The sequence below is a fragment of the Chinchilla lanigera genome, unplaced genomic scaffold (assembly GCF_000276665.1).
Source record: "Chinchilla lanigera isolate Chin_1 unplaced genomic scaffold, ChiLan1.0 scaffold00026, whole genome shotgun sequence".
Classification (NCBI taxonomy): domain Eukaryota; kingdom Metazoa; phylum Chordata; class Mammalia; order Rodentia; family Chinchillidae; genus Chinchilla; species Chinchilla lanigera.
Genome location: NW_004955427.1, coordinates 8,812,808 through 8,831,401, shown reverse-complemented (window position 1 = coordinate 8,831,401; position 18,594 = coordinate 8,812,808). Strand labels below are relative to the sequence as shown.

Genomic DNA, 18,594 nt, shown 5'->3' with positions numbered 1-18,594 from the left:
TTGATTATAGTGTTTCTTTTATGGTCTGTTGAATCTGACCTAATATTTTTGCACTACTGTTCTGCAGGGATATTGGTCTGTAGTTTTAATTTTTTGTTGTGTCCTTGTGTGGTTTTGGTGTCAGTAATGCTGGTCTCATACAATGCCTTTTGTTTTCTTTCTTACTTTTTTTTTTTCTTACATGCAGATAGCATACTTTAATCATCTCCCTCCATCACCTGCCTTGCTCCTACTCTCCACCTCTGGAATGACTTGAAAGGTTCTCTCCCTTTTAATTTTTGAAAGGAATAGTTTGACAAAAATTGCTATTAACTTAGAAGTTTGGTAAAATTCAGCCGTGAAGCTGTACAGTGCTGAGCTTTGCTTTATTGGGAAAGTTTTAATAAAAGATTCATCCTTTTGACTCATCATAGGTCTATTCAGTTTGCCTGTATCTTCAAGGTTAGAGTTTTTTCCGGTTATGTGTGACCCAAATTTACCCATTTCATCACAGTTTCCGAGTTTCTTGGTGTATACTTATTCATACAGTCACCAATGATCCTTTTTATTTCTGTGGTATCTGTGTTGATTTCTCCTTTGTCATCTCTGATTTTATTTATTTGGGTCTTTTTCTTTTTTTCTTTGTGAGTCTGACTTAGAGTTTGTTGATTTTCTTAATATTTTTTTAAAAACTCAGCCTTTTATCTGCCTTTTGTAATTTTTTGTCGTGTACTTATTTCTACTCTGATATTTGTTATTTCTTTCCTTCTGTTAATTTGGGGCTTGGCTTCTGTCCGAGTTACTTCCCTCATGGCTAGAACAAACTACCTCACACCCCCAGCTTAAAAAAGGAAAGTTTTATTTTGTCTCATGTCTCCATCCATAGTTGACTGGTTCCAAGGCAGGACAGCTTGTCTCGGGGGCAGGACAAAGGAGAGCTACTCACTGCATTGCAGAGAGAGTCAAGGGAGATTGAACCTTCTGGGCCATGCCCACACCAACCCACTTCTTCCAATCAGGTCCCACTGCTTAACAGCAAGTCTGCTATAAACTCTCATAATCCAGTCATTGTTCTGAGGTCCTGCCTGTGATGCATGAGTGTGGTGGTGGGGAGCCAGGAGATGTAACTAAGGCAGATTTTGGTACCATTAAGTGGGGACATTGTGCTGATGCTACATGACTCTGGGTTTAGAATACTTTTGAACTGGTTCACAGGAAGAGTTTGGAGAAGTTTGGATATGCCATAAAATGCTATAAGCTGAACTTGGTAGGAGATTCTGGTCAGAGCTCAGAAGACCAGAAGCTGATTTTAAAAAGTGGACTGAAAAGAATAGGCTCATGAGGTTTCAGTAGGGAACAGGGATTCCACTGGCAGTTGGACTCCAGGCTGTGTGTGTTATGCTGTGGCAGAAAATTGTCGTATGTTTTGCTCATGTCCTGAGACTTTGTGGGGCATTGAGATTCAGGGTGGTGGACTAATTAACCTGGTGGAGGAAATTTCAAGGCAGCCCAGCATTCAGGCTGTGGCATGGATATTGTTGGGAGCTTTTAGCCAGCTCCACATTGAGAATCAAAAGCAAACAACACAGCTGAGTGATTTTTAAAAAGTTTTCAGTTTTACTACAGAGAAAGAACCTGCAAAAATGGAATAGAGGAGAGCTTAGTTACTGAAAAGATTAGCATCAAAAAGAAGCCATAGGGGCTGGGGATTTAGCTCAGAGGCAAAGCGCCTGCCTGGCAAGCGCAAGGTCGTGAGTTTGGTTCCTGGTACCGGAGAAAAACCAAAAAAACACAAACAAACAAAAAAAGAAGCCATATACAGTAAAACCTTGGTTTATGAAAATAATTTGTTCTGCTTATAATCCAAAGCACTTGCATATCAAAGCAGCTAGAGAGAGAGAGAAGAACCAGTTGTGATCACGTGACATTTAACATGAACATTTAACATGACTACTAATTGTATTGCAAAACATCACTTGTTTTATCCAGTTAAAATTTCTTAGAAGTGTATACTCATTTTGCAGGACACTTACAAACCAAGTTACTTGCAATCCAAGGTTTGACTGTAAAGTGATACCTGTGTTTGTGAACTTAATTTGACCCACAATTCTGGAAAAGATGGCCATGTTCATATTCATGCAGGAAAGATGGCTGCAGTTGGGTTCGTCACCTGATGCAGAGTTTGCAAACAAAAATAAAATTTGCTGAAGATTTCTGCTTACAAACTAAATTGTTTGCAAACAAAAGTGTTTATAAACCACTGTACTTTGGATCGGGACACAATTGGAAAAGTACCTTGAGGGCATGTGAGGAGCCAGTGTGGCTCTATCCTTCACAGGTTCAAAATTGCAAAGATGAAAGACTTTACCTTGAGAAGAGAGGGCCAGGGCATTGTGCTCCAGAATGGCAGCTACCTAGGGAATTTATTCCCCAGGATTCCATTCATAGTGCTCAACGATCGAGGCGCTCATAGAGACCTCTGTAGCCATGACACAAGGCAGCCCAGCTTCTGCTCTAGCTGACAGCAGACCTTGGGATTATCCACATGGTGCTGGTTTACAGGCATACACAATGCAAGAGTTGTGGTGTGAGAGAGGCTTCCACCCAGATTCAGAAGAAGGCTTGAGAGGCCAGGCAGTGTGCCCTCAGATATCAGTGTGTGAAGCAGAATAAAGCCAAAAGTGCAGTGGATATCCCAGAAAGTTGGAGAACCTAGAAACAGAACATCTGAGGAAAGCCACAAAGAGTAAGTAAAGCCAGTGCAAGAGAGAAGCCATGAGAGCTATAACCACTAGCAGTGCCATTGGGATGGGGCCACCATAGCCCTTTCATGACTCTCTACAAATTGCCTTGGACTCTGGATATGGAAATAAAGGGTTTACTGTTCGCCCTGCTAGGTTTTGGTCCTGCTTCGTTCCATTGACTTCTGGCACCCTACTTCTCCCTTTTGGAATGGGAATGTTTACCCTGTGCCACTGTCTGTTGGTAGTGTTTAACTCTCTTTTTTATTTTTACAAAGGCTCACAGCTAAAAGATTGCTTTAAGTCTTGGAGGAAACTTTCAGCTTGGACTTCTCAGCAGCGTCAGAACTGCTAGGACTTTGGCAACTCTTAGAGATGGGTTATATGCATTTTGCTTAAAGATATGTACATAGGGGCCAGGAGTAGAATGCTATGGTTTGTATCTAGATTGCTGTTCAGAGCCCCATGCCTTCAGTTTTGGGGAAGTGATTGGATTACAGGAACACTGTACTAATCAGTGGGTTTCTGATGCGCTTCAACTGATGAGTTGCAACTCTTGCATTGTGTATGCCTGTAAAACCAGCACCATGTGGATAATCCCAAGGTCTGCTGCCAGCTAGAGCAGCAGTTGGGCTGCCTTGTGTCATGGCTACAGAGGTCTCTATGAGTTCCTAGCTAAATGTCAAGCTAGGAGATGGGATCTGGTCAGAAAAGGTGGGTCACTGAGGGTGTGGCCTGGAAGGGTCTCTCACCCTGGCTCCTCTCTCCTCTGTTTCCTGGTGAACAGCTTTTGAATGTTAGCAGCGTGGTTATTCTTAGATTTAAAAGGATCCCGGAATAGATATTCCTGTTGAGGTACTACCCTATACCAGAGAAAGGAGTTAGAAAAGATTTCTGACTTGCCAAAATAAATATCACACACAAAACAAAATACTGTACTTAAAGGCCTGTATTTTATTGTGGGTAAGTCCCATAAATCCTTCTTTAAAATTTACTGTTGTTTTATAGGTAGTTCTAGCAAGATTATCTAGATCATTCACTGTGGGACTTTAGAAACTGCAAGTTTCCCTACTCTCTGTACTTTATCAAAAGAAGCAAGATAGTAAACATTTTATTTAAATGCAAACTTTGAATGGAATTCAAAGCATTGTGCCTTTGGAATTGGAATTCTTTAGCATTGTGCCTTTACACACATAAAGAAGCTCAAAGTTGTTTGTTTTTTAAAAGAATTTGACATTTTATAAGTTGTAATTATCAGAATTTCTTGTGCTTTTTAGTGAAACTGTGTGACAAAGTAAGAAAATGAACAGTGCTGATTAATGTAATGGAAAATCTGAGAAAAAGAATATCGCCTATATTTAACGATGACAGGGTAAAACTCAACCTCAGTATATTACCCAAAAAAGTACAGAATTTCTCCCCCATACTTTAGGTTGATCTTGAAAATTCCAGGAGAAAGTGAATTCTGAATTGAAACAAATTAATGAAAAAAGTTTTTTCTCATCTTAAATGGAGCCTAGTAAAACCCTGTAAATATTTTATACTCACTAAAATAAAATTATAAAACAACATTTAATTAAGATTTCATGGCTAATTATTCATAACACAATTGGGGGGATGGCAGTGAGAATAAAGGACAAAGGTAGTATAGATGGCAGAACAGAAGTAGCATTTTTGTAATAGTGATTCCAAATATTTCAGTCTTGGGGCTCTGCTCTCGGAAGGAAAAAGAAAAAGAACCTTGTGAATTCTTAGGATCAGCTATGTTCTGGCATGGATTTTTCCTGAGCCTCACAGAAAAAGTATTCCAGCACACAGGAAGTTCTCTTCTTTGTCTTTTTTCTATCAGGAATTCTTTAGCATTGTGCCTTTACACACATAAAGAAGCTCAAAGTTGTTTGTTTTTTAAAAGAATTTGACATTTTATAAGTTGTAAATTAACAAAACTTACTACACAGACACATATTCCACTCATGATTTAGTCTTTCCCTAGCAGTTTTAGAGAAAAGCTTTAAAAATAGAGTTAGACATCCAAGATCCCAGATACACAATGTATCTACATATACAAAAGAAACTAGTTAGGTGATATTCAGTTGAAGTAAAGTTCAGAGAACCATGTACTCTTCCTCATCGTCACCTTTACAGCTGCAACAGACATTTTGGTTTTATGGTGTACAGTAAATCATTATCTGTGGATACTTCACCATTCTCGTTTCTGAAAAAGCTAGACATGTAATATAACTTGTTACTAAAGAATTTGGAGTGACGGGAGATTTTGGCAACAATAACTTTGCTATTTAGCCTCACAAATGAATAGAATTATAAATAAGATTTTTATGAGAAGATTTTGAAAAACAACCCAGAAAGTCAACAGAAAGCAGATATTTATCATTATTAGTCTCTCAACCCATGAAAAGAGAAAATACACAGGAATAGGTGACACTTTGTCTTCAGTAGAGAGGAGAAATGATACTTCATGGAGATACTTTAGAGCACCCTTGGATTAGGTGACCAGTAGACCTCATAGTCTCACTTGATAAAAGAACTCTTAGCTTACCTTGTAAATTCTTTGACAGTTCATTTCATCACAAAGAAAAGCATTACATAATAGGTAAAAACACACTGGTTTGGGAATGATTTCTATTTTGCAGATATGAGACTTTGGAAGAGTTATTTAACCGAGCTGCTTCTTGGTTTTTGTCACTGTAAGATATGTATATGTAGTCAATTTTTCTGTGTTGTGAACAAGCTGGAAATCACAGTGGCTTACATTAACAGTGTCACATTATCCTCATTGTATCTGCTGAGACATGGTTCAGCTGCAACTTTCCTCTGTCTGGGTTCCATGTTCCACTGTGAGGCCCAGGCTGAAAGACCCTTAGCAAGACTGGTTCTTTGCTGTGGCTGAAAGAAAGGATGAGAGAGCTGGTGGATGGACACCTGGCACAGGTAACTTTCAGCATCATTTTACTGGCTAAAGAAAATCTCCATCCAGGCCAGCATTAATTGAGCAGAAAAGTACACTTCCCCCACAGCCAGCCAGCAAACCTCATAACAATCGTTCAAGAGGGAAGAAGAACCTAAGAAAGGATGACAGTATCTACTTACCACTCCAAACCTTTGTGAGTCTCAAATAAGAAAAGTTATGTAAAAGTTCTTTGTAATCTAATGCATGCTGTGATGTTAGAATTGCCATCAACTTTAAATAGTTCCTTTTAACATGTTCACGATGGGGCCGTAATTCGTATGTCTCCTTGTTAGGCAGCTCTAAACCACCCGTAGTACATGTAATGACTGTCCCATGTGGTGACATGAGGTAGTCCCATCAAACAGCTTGTACCACCAGATGGGACAGTCATCCATGTACTACCAGAAGTTCCAGCCAGCGGGAATGTGTTAATGTTACTTATTTCAGGAATCCAGGTGGATTTACCTGTCACCTTTCTATTCTTACCACAATCATTGTAAAGCTTTTACCCAGTCTCTCAGTTGTAGTCTTACAAAAGCTATGTATTTTGACTTTATATGTTTATGTTTTTTAAATGTCACAATTATAATCACTTTTATTTATTTTCCACTTAATAAACATATAGAATCCTTTCAAAGATATTTGTGTCATCTAAAAAAGTTTTTGCAGTTTTTCCCTGGTGATTAAAGTGATAAATTAGAAAGATAAGGAAGAAATTTTAAAGCACCCTCATATTTAAAGCCCTGTGTTAATACCCCAAACACACAAAGCATATTTATAACATATAAAAATTAAAATTCTGTATACACAATTACTAATTTTTAATGAATTATACACTGTATTTTCTACTTATGTTTAAACACGTATTTTGCTGATCATTAAATACTAGCATTTTAATATGTAAAATTAATATGTACAATTAATATATAATTCATACATACTTTCAAAACCCAATAACAAAACAAGCCCACTACCTGACCTAAGAATTAGACCACTTCAGGTCTGTGTGATCCTCTGCTGTCCTTCCCATCACAGTAACTAGTAGTCTCCAATTCATGTATTATCTTTACTGCTTTCCTTTTTCACTAAGTATTTTTATATATGTGTATGTCTCCAAATAGTGTGTCATTTGAGTTTTGCTTGGTTTTGAGCTCTATAAGAATTGCATCATACTGCATTACTTTTAGCAGTGTAATGAATATTATACTTTAAACTCTCGTCTACTAGATGTTTTTCTATTGTTTTACAAAGAATTTGTATGTTAATCTTTGTGTGTATTCTCAGTTATTTGAGTTATATTGATCACTTTCTCATTATCAGGGCAAGATACCCAACAGCCACAAAGTAAATAAAGGAGGAGAGGTTTATTTTAGCTCACAGTTTCAGTGAGTTCAGTTCATTGTCCACCAACCTCAGTGCAGAAGCCACATGATGGAAGGGTCAGAAAAGGAGTTCATATCATGGTGGTCAGGAAGCAGAGAGAAGGGAGGAGCTGTGGACCAGAATACACCGTTCAAAGCTACAGCCTGAGTGGCCCATCCCTCTGACTAGACTCTATCACCAAATGTGTGAAACTGACGGGGAACACTGTAGATCTAAGCTACAACTGCCTCCAGCCCCGCATAAGGTCTATGTCTGTCTCATTATGCAAAATACATTTAGACCATCTCTGAGGGTTGCCAAAGTCTTAATATTTCTAAGACTCCTGAAAAGTCCAACTCCAAAGTCTCTTCTGCAACTCAAGGAAAACTCTTAACTGGGAGCCCCCATAAAAATCAAAAACTAAATTAAATCCTTAATGTACAATGGCACAGGTTAAAAATTCCCATTCTAAAAGGGAGAAGTAGGGGAATAGACAGAAATCAGACCAGAGCAAGGCCAGAATCCAGCAGAGCAAACATGAAGCCCTGAAGCTTCATGCCCACCATCCTGGGCAGGTTGTGGTAAGGTGTGAGCCCCAAAGGGCTTGGACAGCCCCACCCGTATAATATTACCTGTTGCTGCTCACATGGCCTCTGTCTTGGGCTGACTTCAATCACTGTCTGCAGCTTTCCTTAGCTCACATTTCACATTCCTGACATCTCCAACTTCCTGCCATCTGCACTGCACTTTCAGCTTCATTCTCATAGTTTCATGCACTTCCTGGACTCCTGGCAGGGTCTGTGACTCTGTCACACCATTTGGCTGAACCTTTAAGGCCTTCTTCTGAAATCTGGAAGGAAGCTTCAGTTACCTCATAACTCTTACATGCTCTATACCTGAAAAACTAGCACCATGTGAATGATGTTCAAGTTGACTTCCAACTTTAGCCATATCCAGGTCCCCTTGGACCATGGATGCTGTAGCTTCTAGGTGCCTGGGTCTTGAACTCAGAGACATACTTCCCTAAGCAGCTCAAAATAAGCAGAAGTGCCAAGGAATATCTTCTTAAATGAAAAACTTACACTTTTACACCCTTGCGCCTGCAATGAGTAAAGCCTGGCCTATTTATGACTGCCCTCTAGGCCCAGCCCTTTTGACCAACCACTACCTCCAAATATAAGATTTTGGGGGAATATTTTAAATGTAAGCTATAACAGATGAATAATTTCAGGAGGTGAGACTGCTGAGTTAATTCATAAGGACACTTTTAAAATACATTTTTAATAATTGCACATTAGGATGTATGTTCATCTAGAAGATTTTAATAGATACTCAGATTTTCTTCCAGATATTTATAAATTGTTACTAGCTGTCCATCTTAATAGGTATAAAAATTTCCCAATGACCTATCAAATTTAACAAGTTCAAAACCAAATTCTTCAGTGTTTCTGGTTTCCCTAGAATCTGTCCTGTTCTTATCACACTGTGGTATTATTATCCCTCCTCTTCCTCGGACCCAACCCCTTGCAGTCTCTGCTTTGCACTGCTGCTTTGTATGCCCTATGCTCACACTTCTGCTTTGTATTCATATCCTATCATTTCTGCCTGTGTAGTATTCCTAAGTACATACCCTCCCTTCCATTCTTACAAGCATTGTACTAGTTCAACCCCTTCTATCAAGCAGCCATGACATAGCGACACAGCCTCCACACCACTCTCCTGTCTTCAGTCTCTTACTCTTCTAGTAATTTCTTCACTGTGTTACTTTCTCAAGACACAGACTTGACCCTCACACTCAAATGAAAGTATCAGCAGTGCCTGTATTGGTCAGCTTTCTGTCACAGTGACAAAATACTGGAGAAAATCAACTTACAGGAAGAAAGATTTATTTCAGCTTCTAGTATCAGACCATGGTTGGCTGGCTCCATTGCTTTTCAGCCTGAACAAGGCAGCAATATAGCAGAAAGCCCTGGCGAGGGAAAACTGCTTATCTCATTACAGCCAGGAAGCAGAGAGGAGGCAGGCACAGACCCGGAACAAGACCCAGTACCCAGGGCCCCCCAAAGGCCCACTCCCTTCAACGAGGTCCCACCTCCTAACTTCCATCAGCTCCCAGTAGCCCATCAGATTATGAACCAGTCGGTGGATCAGTGCCTTGATGAAGTCTCAGCCCTGGTGATGCATTATGTCTGAGCACTGCTGCGTTGAGGACTGAGCCTTCAACACAGGAGCCCTCGGAGGCCATTCCAGACCCAAACAGCTACAATGTTCATCTCGATTACTTTTTTCTCATTGCTGAGACAAAATGCCTGACACCCAAAGTTAAGGAAGGAAAGGTTTATTTAGCTCACAGTCTGTGGAGGTTTCAGTCCATACTCGGCTGGCTCCAAGGCAGAGTGGCACATGGCAAAGGGCAACCGTTCATGGTGGCAGAAAAAAGCAAAAGTAAAAAGAGCAAAAGGGAGCAGAAGTGGCAAGCAGCCTCCTTCCCTCCCTTACATTGTATGCAAACTACCCGCCCCAGGGCGGGTGCAGCACTCACACCCATAATCCCAGCATTGGACTATGGATCAATCATAAATCTAGGAGCCCACCCCATGACTGCATGAGGATTTAGGGGGACATGCAGACACATACCACAACAGTGTTCCATTACCCATGTCATAAAAGCCACAGTCCTCAGTTGTTGTGGACTAAGGCTTTGATCTAATTTAAGCTGTCTCTCTAGCTTTATTTCTTTGTGATACATTTTCTCCGCTCCTCCCCTATTCTAGTCAACCTAAGCTATGTGTTTTGTGTTATTTTCCTTGTTTGTGTTACTTCTTCAGCCTAAAATACCTTTCCTCTCCTCCTCTTTTCTGTCCTGTTGAAATACTCCTCATGCTTCAAGTTGCTCTAAGACTTCCAGCTCCTCAGTGGAGATTTACATCAATGTAGCATAGTTATATATAGATGAGTGAGGCCTGGATGTGTCTTTCAGAATGTTTTGAGTATCAGTATGTGCAAAAACATGTTTGTACATAATACTGGTAGAAAAAGACCACAAACTAAACATATCCACTGCAAACATATCCACTGCAATCTGATGCATAGTAAACTATACATCAGATACATAAATGCATATCTAGATATGTATGTCTGTTTCCACATACATGTATTTGGAGAGAGGCAAAGACAGAAACAGAGGTTGATAGGAAGAGAGAGAAGACATGTAAATACTTGAGCTTGGTGTTCAGTAAGCCATCTCAGATTCTTTGTGGAACCGGGTGGGATGAGCACTTTTTTAAAAAATTAATGATACTGATTAGGTTCATTTTCTGTCATGAAGAGGCTTACCTGGCCTTAAATAGGTTTCACCATATTTGGTCCAGTTGCAGAAGGCCAGCCTGCTATTCCTGTCTCCTTTTCGAGCATTGCCTGGATGAACTGGGAGACCCCTGTCCCTGTGCCAAAGTTGTCTCGTCATAGTCACAGGTGGTGCACATCCTGTCAACTGTAAAATAAAAATGTTGCACTAGATGATTGCTAGGTGAGCTGTGGTCACTAAGGTTCTTTCTAGGTCTTGGCTTCTGATATACTTTTTTTCATGTGACAGAAAAACAGTGGTTAAGGATAAAGGAAAGTGCTGATGTCCCTCGACTCTAGTACCCTCACTAATGTCACATAGCCAGTTGCCTTTTCCATAACTCTGAGCTGACAATATGTGCTATGTGACAATTCATACACTTGACTTCTAATCCAAGTACATCGCTACCTGTGTGCCCCCTTCTGTTTGTTTGCTTTGCTGTGAACAAGGGGGGGCTATGTGCTTTTACGATTCTTCGCAGCTTCAGGATATTATAATTTTATATTTAATACATTCGAACTGCCAAGTGTATTTTTCTTATAATCACTGTTTCAAAGAAAACTATTAAGACATAGATAGACTGGAACTACTCACAAAATGTTTCTCAATTTATAAAGTACTGTAGATAGCATCAAGGTATGCAAACAGATATGTGGGACTGAAAAGCATTCTGTTACTTTAATTTTCCATAGTAGTCTTCTTTTATGATGGATCTGTCTTTAACATTTTTTACTTTATCTGTGTACAAACAACTACAAATTTTAAAAGATATCTTGCAAAGAATTAAAATGTTCTTACAGATTGAAGTCAGTCTAATAGTAGTAGACAGTTATTTCAGAGTACGTGAAATCTGGTAGTCGTTGTAGCTTTCCTTTTTTAAAGAAAAGACTTAAAAGTCTTATTAAAGAAGAGAGCTCCATTTTAATTCCCAAGAGACAAACTACTCTTTGACATATGATATTTGAGTCAAGAGTGAGAGTTGAAAAGTTGCTTCTGGCAAACATAATTGTTACTGCTTAAACAAGTATTTCTTTCTAGCAATTAGAAATTTTTTCATTTTGATAGGTAGTCATAAATATTAACCACCAGCAAAGCAGAAATAATTCATACTCAAATTATCACACATCATTCCATGAACACATAAAATAATTTACATTTATTTGGAACATTTTATCCTAAAGTGCTGTACACATATTTCTTTGTAATCTGATTGCAAGCTATATATAGGACTGTACCACCTGAAATAGAGCAACAACCAGAGCAATAGAGAAAAGACATAAAAAATTGAGGATAGAAGGAAATGTAGTATTTTTTACTTTGCTTCTGTATGTGCTTGTGCCAACAGGATTGGAGGATCCATGTTGACCAAATGCACCAGCACAAAAGTGGAATTGAATCTGCTCTAAAGGAGACCAAGGTATGTGAATAACTTAAGATGACATATCATAGATATATTCATCTGTGGAACACCTATTATGGGAGAACAAAGGAAAAAATGACACAGTCCTTGCGTTTCAGGAGCCTATTGAGTATACCATATTACATTTCACAGTCCCCTACTTAAGCCAACTACTAAAGAGAGCTAAATGATTCTTTTTAAAATATATATTATGCATATATATCTAAGAGAGATTTTAGAAACATTTCATCACCTTCCCTGAATTTAATGGGATGCGAGAGCACCAGGCCACAGTGCCTGAAATTTACACTTCCGCCATGCCAGAAGTGACACCATGGAAAAGCAAAGCTTGAGTGAGAAGCTGCTGATCTCAGGCCGCAACTCCTGGCTCGGGGATCTACATTGCATTTTTCTTGAATTTTGAGGAAATCATTTTATTCCTTTACTTCCTTTGATTTAGAAATTTATGTAAAGCTAATTACAGTCATATAAATTGTAAAGATGCATAAAGCCAAATGAATTGACTAACCTATCAGGTCCTCTTGTTTTAACGTTCTGCAAAGTATGATTGAAATATTTCTCATCGTAAACTCTTTTTGTTAATGAAATTTCAAACTGTCTTCTTGTTCACGTGGCTAATCATTTGTGGGAGGGATTGAAAATTTTTTAAACTGTTTTTGAAAAATGTAGTTGTGAGTTATCTACTAAAATCCCATGGAATTTCTAGGGATTTTTGGACAAACTCCATAATGAAATTAGTAGAACTTTGGAGAAGATTGGCAGCCGAGAAAAGTACATCAACAATCAGCTGGAGCACCTGGTTCAGGAGCACCGTGCAGCGCAAGCCCAGCTGAGTGAGGTAATGTGGGAGTGGTTTCCAGGACCCGCTCCAGGTCCCGCCCCGACCCCGAAACTTGAAACGCTTTTTACTGGAGGGTTGTGAAATGCTTTTCACAATCAGCAACTCATTGATTCTCTGCCCAATTTAGGAAATCAAGTGAAGCAGCAGGGTAAGCCCATTTTCTGTGTAGTAGATACTCTCCTCTAGCAGCCTTTAAACATCTGTGAATTAAAGGAATAAGGTATAGGTCATGAGAGAACATGACTTAGAGTGAGAAGAGATCATCAGGACTCCTTGTTTTGTTTCGAGGTCTGGTTGCTAATGTACTGTAGGAGTAAGGAAAGCGCGCGCTTCCGTGTGTGTCAAAAGGAAAAGACAGTGCTTGCCGTAATGGCTCACAGCCACAAAATAAACAAAAGGAAAGCAAGGCAGGTTCCGAGACAGGCAGGTTACTTAATGAAATGAGACAAGTTTTTCATTCTTTCCAAGTTTTAGAATTTGAACAACAACCACTACTAGCCCTGGAAAGCAGTGGTTCTCTGTCGTAGCAGCAGGGACCTAAGGGCTTTCCTTAAAGATTTCTGCTCCGTGTGTCCTGACATTAAGGAAGGCTAGTTCACAGTACTTCCAAATGTCAATGGAAGGTGTGTGCTTCTTCTTTCAGCGCACAAAATTAGAAGGAGAAAAAAGCGGAAATAAATTTGAGATGCTTCTACACTTTGAGAAGTTCTCAAAGCCCAGATAGGAAGCAGCTTTTACTTTTCTATGTTACCTGCTTAATTTATTATTCTCTCATAGGCCCATCTATTCATGAATACTTTTACTTGAAAAATGATGTGAAACTCTCTGACTAAAGCCATAATGTATCTAACGTTAATACTGAACACTTGATCGTTAGATTAGCGTCTAAGAATATACTCTAGGTGATTGTACTGTCATACTCTTTGTTAAGCCTTAATCGCTGAGTTTGATGCTCTGCTTTGATGTTTTTAGAACTAATTTTCTGTGTGTAGCATGCACATTAGGTTGACCAACAACCACTCTCCTAAGCTGTTCAGGGATGGCTGAGGACAGTTATTATTGTGAACTACGCCCAAGAGAGTCACACAGGCAGTATGTGAAGGTTAGGTTATTGCGTCACTTTATAGTGCTTCAGTTAAATACATGGTGCCTACGAGGGACATAAAATAGTCACAGCTAAATGTCACTTCCACAAACAAGGAGGGGAGTCATCATCCAATGATATCTAGAAATCGCAAACACAAAGAGGTCACTGCTTCTGTTTCGGATTTGTCATTAAGCGAAATGTTTTCCTTCTCAGGCAAGAGAACGATACCAGCAGGGAAATGGCGGTGTGACGGAGAGAACCAGGCTCCTGGCTGAGGTACGCACCCGTGCATACCTGTCAGCTGGGCCCATCCACCTGCAGCTATGGCAGACTGAGTGCTTACTGCAGTAACTGCTTCCTCTAGCTTCAAATCAGAATCCCTCATTTGTTACCAAAGAGTCAATTATTTATCCTGTTCTTGTTTCCCTAAGATGCCTGAAGTTGCTATGTTAAACTGAACATCCAACTTGCTCATAATTAGCATGCAGATAATTTTTCGTAATCCTTACTTTTATATAATTATAATTAATATTTAGAGGAGTAGGTGAAGCGCACTGGGAATCTATAGCAAAGTTTAATGTTAGTCTATAAGATATAAGATTTACCTTCAGTGATTATTACTGATAACTTCCATGTGGTCCTGGATATATCTCGCTACAGTTAGCAGCGTGGCACAACCTCTTCATTCTGATAACTGCTAGAATATTTGCCCGTGCAAGTTTTTACACTTCTTTTCATGATCTTGCAAGAGAGGTGAAACCGTGTAGTCAGTCTTATTTTTCTCTGAAGAGCTGACAGATAGAGAAAAATAAAAACTTTATAATAAGGTTATAAGCCAATGTGGGACTAAAATCTAAGACTGCCTTGATAATTTTCACAAACTTTACTGTATTGACAGTAAAGAATTAAGCTTCTTTTATGGAGATTATTTCAGGAACAGATATCTTAAAATACTCAAAATATAACATTAGGTATATTTAGACTCTTAATCCTGTGATGCTTCTAGGCAAATAAAACATTACGTAGAAGTAAAGTGCTCACTTACATTAGGTAAATTAGCCCTTGAAGGGAGTCCAGGGATCCATTTCGCTCCTTTGGAGGAGGTAGTTATTCCCAGTTGTAGTGTTTCAGGTGCCTGAGAGAAATTAATTTGCTTTACTTGGATGAGCACTTTATTCCCAGGGAAAGTCTTACTCACCAGTATGGTAAACCTAAAACCTACTAAGTTACGATAATTATGGCTTACTCCTAGGTTATGTAATTTTTTTCAACTTTTAAAGATTATTTTTCTGTCTATAATAATACAGCGCTACTGTGGAATTTTGCTAATAGAGTCTGTAGTAGTATAATTTTAACGTAAAGTGCAGACAGGAATCAAAATGACTTTCTAGTATGCCTCTCAGAGTTTGGAGTTCCTGGTTGGAGCAGAACAGTCGAATATTTTATGTATAACCACACGATACAAGCATTTTTGTAGTGTCCTAGAAAGAAAAAGGTGGTATAGTCTCTTATAGAACTCTAATGGTAAGAAAGATACCTGCAAAATCTTTAGAAGTGCCACATCTCTTTAGGATGCTTATACTACTGTAATTAGCAACTAATTGTTAAAGAATGACATGGTAGATGCTGAGATAATTGCAGAGCTTGAGCATTTAAAACAGCCTGCTTTTTATAATGTTACGCCATGATAAGGCAGATAGGAAAGTAATTTGGTGAAGTTTAGCATAAGGAGCATTCTCAGAAGATAAAGATGTTTGTTCATCTATATGCTTTATCCTGTTTGAATTATGTCCAGAATATTCCTAATATTTTATTTCCCTTTGTCTGATATCTAAATTAATCCTTTTTGATATATCATTCAAAAGTTTTGAAAGTTTATTAAAAGTCAGTACTTAACGTGAGAAATGTTTTCAATGAAAGGTTACAGAAGAATTAGAAAAGGTAAAACAAGAAATGGAAGAGAAGGGCAGCAGCATGACTGACGGCGGTAAGTGCAGACGCATTTCTGGAGGAAAGGTGAGCGGGAGGACACTGCTCTGCGAGGGTGCTGCTTCAGGAAGCAGTGTACTAATAAGGGGAGAGTTGGCTTTTTAAAAGGAGCTACTTGCTGCTTATTTCAAGAGGGATACATGGTGCAAAAGTGATATGTGATCACTGATGTGCGGTGTTCCCTATAAATCAGCTAAAAGTAGTAGTTTTTCACTATAATTTATGGGATTTAAAAATTCAAACTTGATTCAAAGATAGAGTGAGAAATATTTAAGTACATACCTTGTTCTGCTAATTTACAAAAATAACATTTTGTGTTCCTCAAATGAGCTTCTTTTTTCCACTTTGTGTACTAAAGGGCACTAAGTATATGACTAAATGCTCTAAGGCAGTGATGCGGTGACCTTCTTTATTGTTTAACTCCCTCCCAGAAGACCTAATTGGGTGGAGGTCAAGTAGAGAAGAATTAATAGTCTTCTAATAATTGTCCTCCATTGTGAGCTAGGTACTTTGGCACGGGCTGGTAGGGATTGCTTAATGCTTTTATATATACCCCAGAAAGAGTTTCCAGCATTCCAATATATACTAAGTGGTTTTCATATAGAGATGTTCAGGGGCTTTTTATATGTTCTAAATAATAATTCTGTCTTCCTCTTTCTCCCACTGTGTCCACTTTCCCTGCAGCCATATATCCTAGCCTCCTAGCCCATAAAACCATGCTGAATACATCCTTAAATACCCGTTTAGCAACTCTTCCCCTCGAAATGTTAGTAAGTTCAGCCTCAGTACATCATTTCCCATCCTGGAAGTCTCAGGTGTTTCAAATGCCACAGGAAAACGATGTGAATGTCAGTGAGTTGTTGGCTGTGATTTTAACCCTATTTTTGGCTTAAGACAAAGTGAGGAAAATGTCATACAATTCTATAATAACAAATAAACATCTTCATTCCATGCTATTTTTATTTTGCAGCTCCTTTGGTGAAGATTAAACAGAGCTTAACAAAACTGAAGCAAGAAACCATTCAGATGGACATTAGGATCGGTGTTGTAGAGCACACATTGCTCCAATCAAAACTGAAGGAGAAGTCCAACATGACTAGGGACATGCATGCAACAGTTATTCCAGAATCAACAATGGGCGCTTATTAAAAACATACTGTTTTTCGTGCTTCGCATTAGTTGGTTTTTATATCAAATTTTATTTAATGTTACATAGATTCCCAAATGCATTTACACCTCCTATACCATGTTCAGTCCTACAGCATGTTCCATGGGTATTTTGGGGTATTATGTACACATCTTATATCATGATGATTATGACGGGTAAAACTTTACTTTGAATATAACGTTTAATAAAGTAATTAAAAATTCTCATGTTCAGAGAACCTTTCTCTAATCACTGCCTGTCCCAGAAACTCCCTCCTGGAAGCTCCTTCTTGGCATCCTGTGTGATCCCGTGTACTGCTGCCGTCACCCTGCACCACTGACACTAGGTTGGTCCCTTGGCTCTGGCCCACCTCTCTGTGACCATAGTGCTTCCGGGCCTGGAGGAACTAAGGAACACAGACTGCCCTTGCCTCAGCTTTCCAGTTGCCTTAAATTATCAATTTTTAGTGTTAAAAAATTTCAGTATCCTCGTTAACGTTTAACGTTTTTATTTCTCATGAGCAAAGGCCCTCATGAAAAGTTAATTAATTTAGTCATGTTTAACTACTCCTAGAATGAGGAAGGGGTGAGTACACGAACGTCTTGATACCACTCTGCCAGCTGTGCCAGGGCCATTTCATAGGTGCAGCCATGACAGGGCATCTAACAGCAACTCTTCAGAATCTGCCAAAACAAGCAGTATTAGAGTACCAACCCTAGAGCAGGAGAAAACCAGTCAAAGCAGAAGACAACCTACTCTGTTAGTTAAGTTTCTCCAGAGGAACAATCAGTAGAAAAATACGTATAGTTATATAAGGCAATTTATGAGGTAAGCTTAAGGATCACAGGCCGGAGAGCCCAGGGGTCTACTGTGGGATCAGAGGTGGAAGAAGCCACAGTGACCATCTGTGTGCCTGAGAGCTGCAAGATCCAGTGTCTGTTCAGCACAAGAAGATGGAAGCCATGGGGCTGGGGATTTAGCTCAGCAACACAGCGCCTACCTGGCAAGCGCAAGGTCGTCAGTTCGATTCCCGGTACTGGAAAAAAAAAAAAACAAAAAAAAACAAGATGGAAGCCACAGAACAAGAGTGATGAAGGACGCAACACCAGTCTGAGCTCAAAAGGCCTGGAAGCTCGCCATAGAGTCAGCAGCACCACTCTACACTGAAAGCCTGAAGAAACTGGAAACATAGCCAAAGGTGGTGGTGAAGGCCAGAGCTCTTCAAAACTAAGCACTTTTCTCTTTTTCCACCCAGGCTGGAAGCTCACTGGTTGGCGGCACCCACAGCCAGATGGGTCCTAGCCTCAGTTTGCTGGCCCATGGTCAGTTACTGTGCCCTCAGCACTGTGCCTCACAGAGGTACTAGAAGTCTTAGCCCATTTGCATTCACACACCATGATTAATGGTCACATCCGCCTTATTTCTGAAAACCTTCCTGACAGATGTGGAGGACCACCGCGTCATCCTCCCCAGACCCGAGTGCGATTGTGTTCACTTACGCGCAGTGCAGGCTGTGTAGAGCTGGCTTCCTAAGTTGGTTTTTGGCTTCATTAGTGAGTCCGGTGAGGCTGTGTACACATCTTCATGAAAGCAGGCGGCTGATGGTGGACTAACATAGTTTATTATCAGCGGCTGTGAGCGAGCTCAGATAGACAAACTGTGGTACCATGGGGCTAAGATGTGAGATAACGTCTCCGCTGAGGCCCGCACCACT

General features: G+C 39.6%; 1 protein-coding gene and 1 long non-coding RNA gene across 2 annotated transcripts in view; one reads left to right on the top strand and one right to left on the bottom strand.

Annotated features, from left to right (window-relative positions):
* The window catches only part of Ift57 (intraflagellar transport 57), a 57,374-nt gene extending 40,270 nt beyond the window's left edge, over nt 1-17,104 (top strand). Inside the window, exons 7-11 of the mRNA XM_005386354.2 lie at nt 11,742-11,813; nt 12,523-12,654; nt 13,958-14,020; nt 15,665-15,731; nt 16,704-17,104. Coding sequence (XP_005386411.1) covers nt 11,742-11,813; nt 12,523-12,654; nt 13,958-14,020; nt 15,665-15,731; nt 16,704-16,882 — 513 coding nt within the window. The 3' untranslated portion in view covers nt 16,883-17,104. The remainder of the gene's footprint in view (nt 1-11,741; nt 11,814-12,522; nt 12,655-13,957; nt 14,021-15,664; nt 15,732-16,703) is intronic.
* LOC102013192 lies at nt 2,583-15,658 on the bottom strand. The gene is made up of 3 exons (XR_261244.2): nt 14,350-15,658; nt 10,387-10,543; nt 2,583-5,624 (listed from the first exon to the last, which is right to left on the bottom strand). It is a non-coding gene; the product is annotated as an uncharacterized LOC102013192 (long non-coding RNA).
* Nucleotides 17,105-18,594: the final 1,490 nt, after the last annotated feature.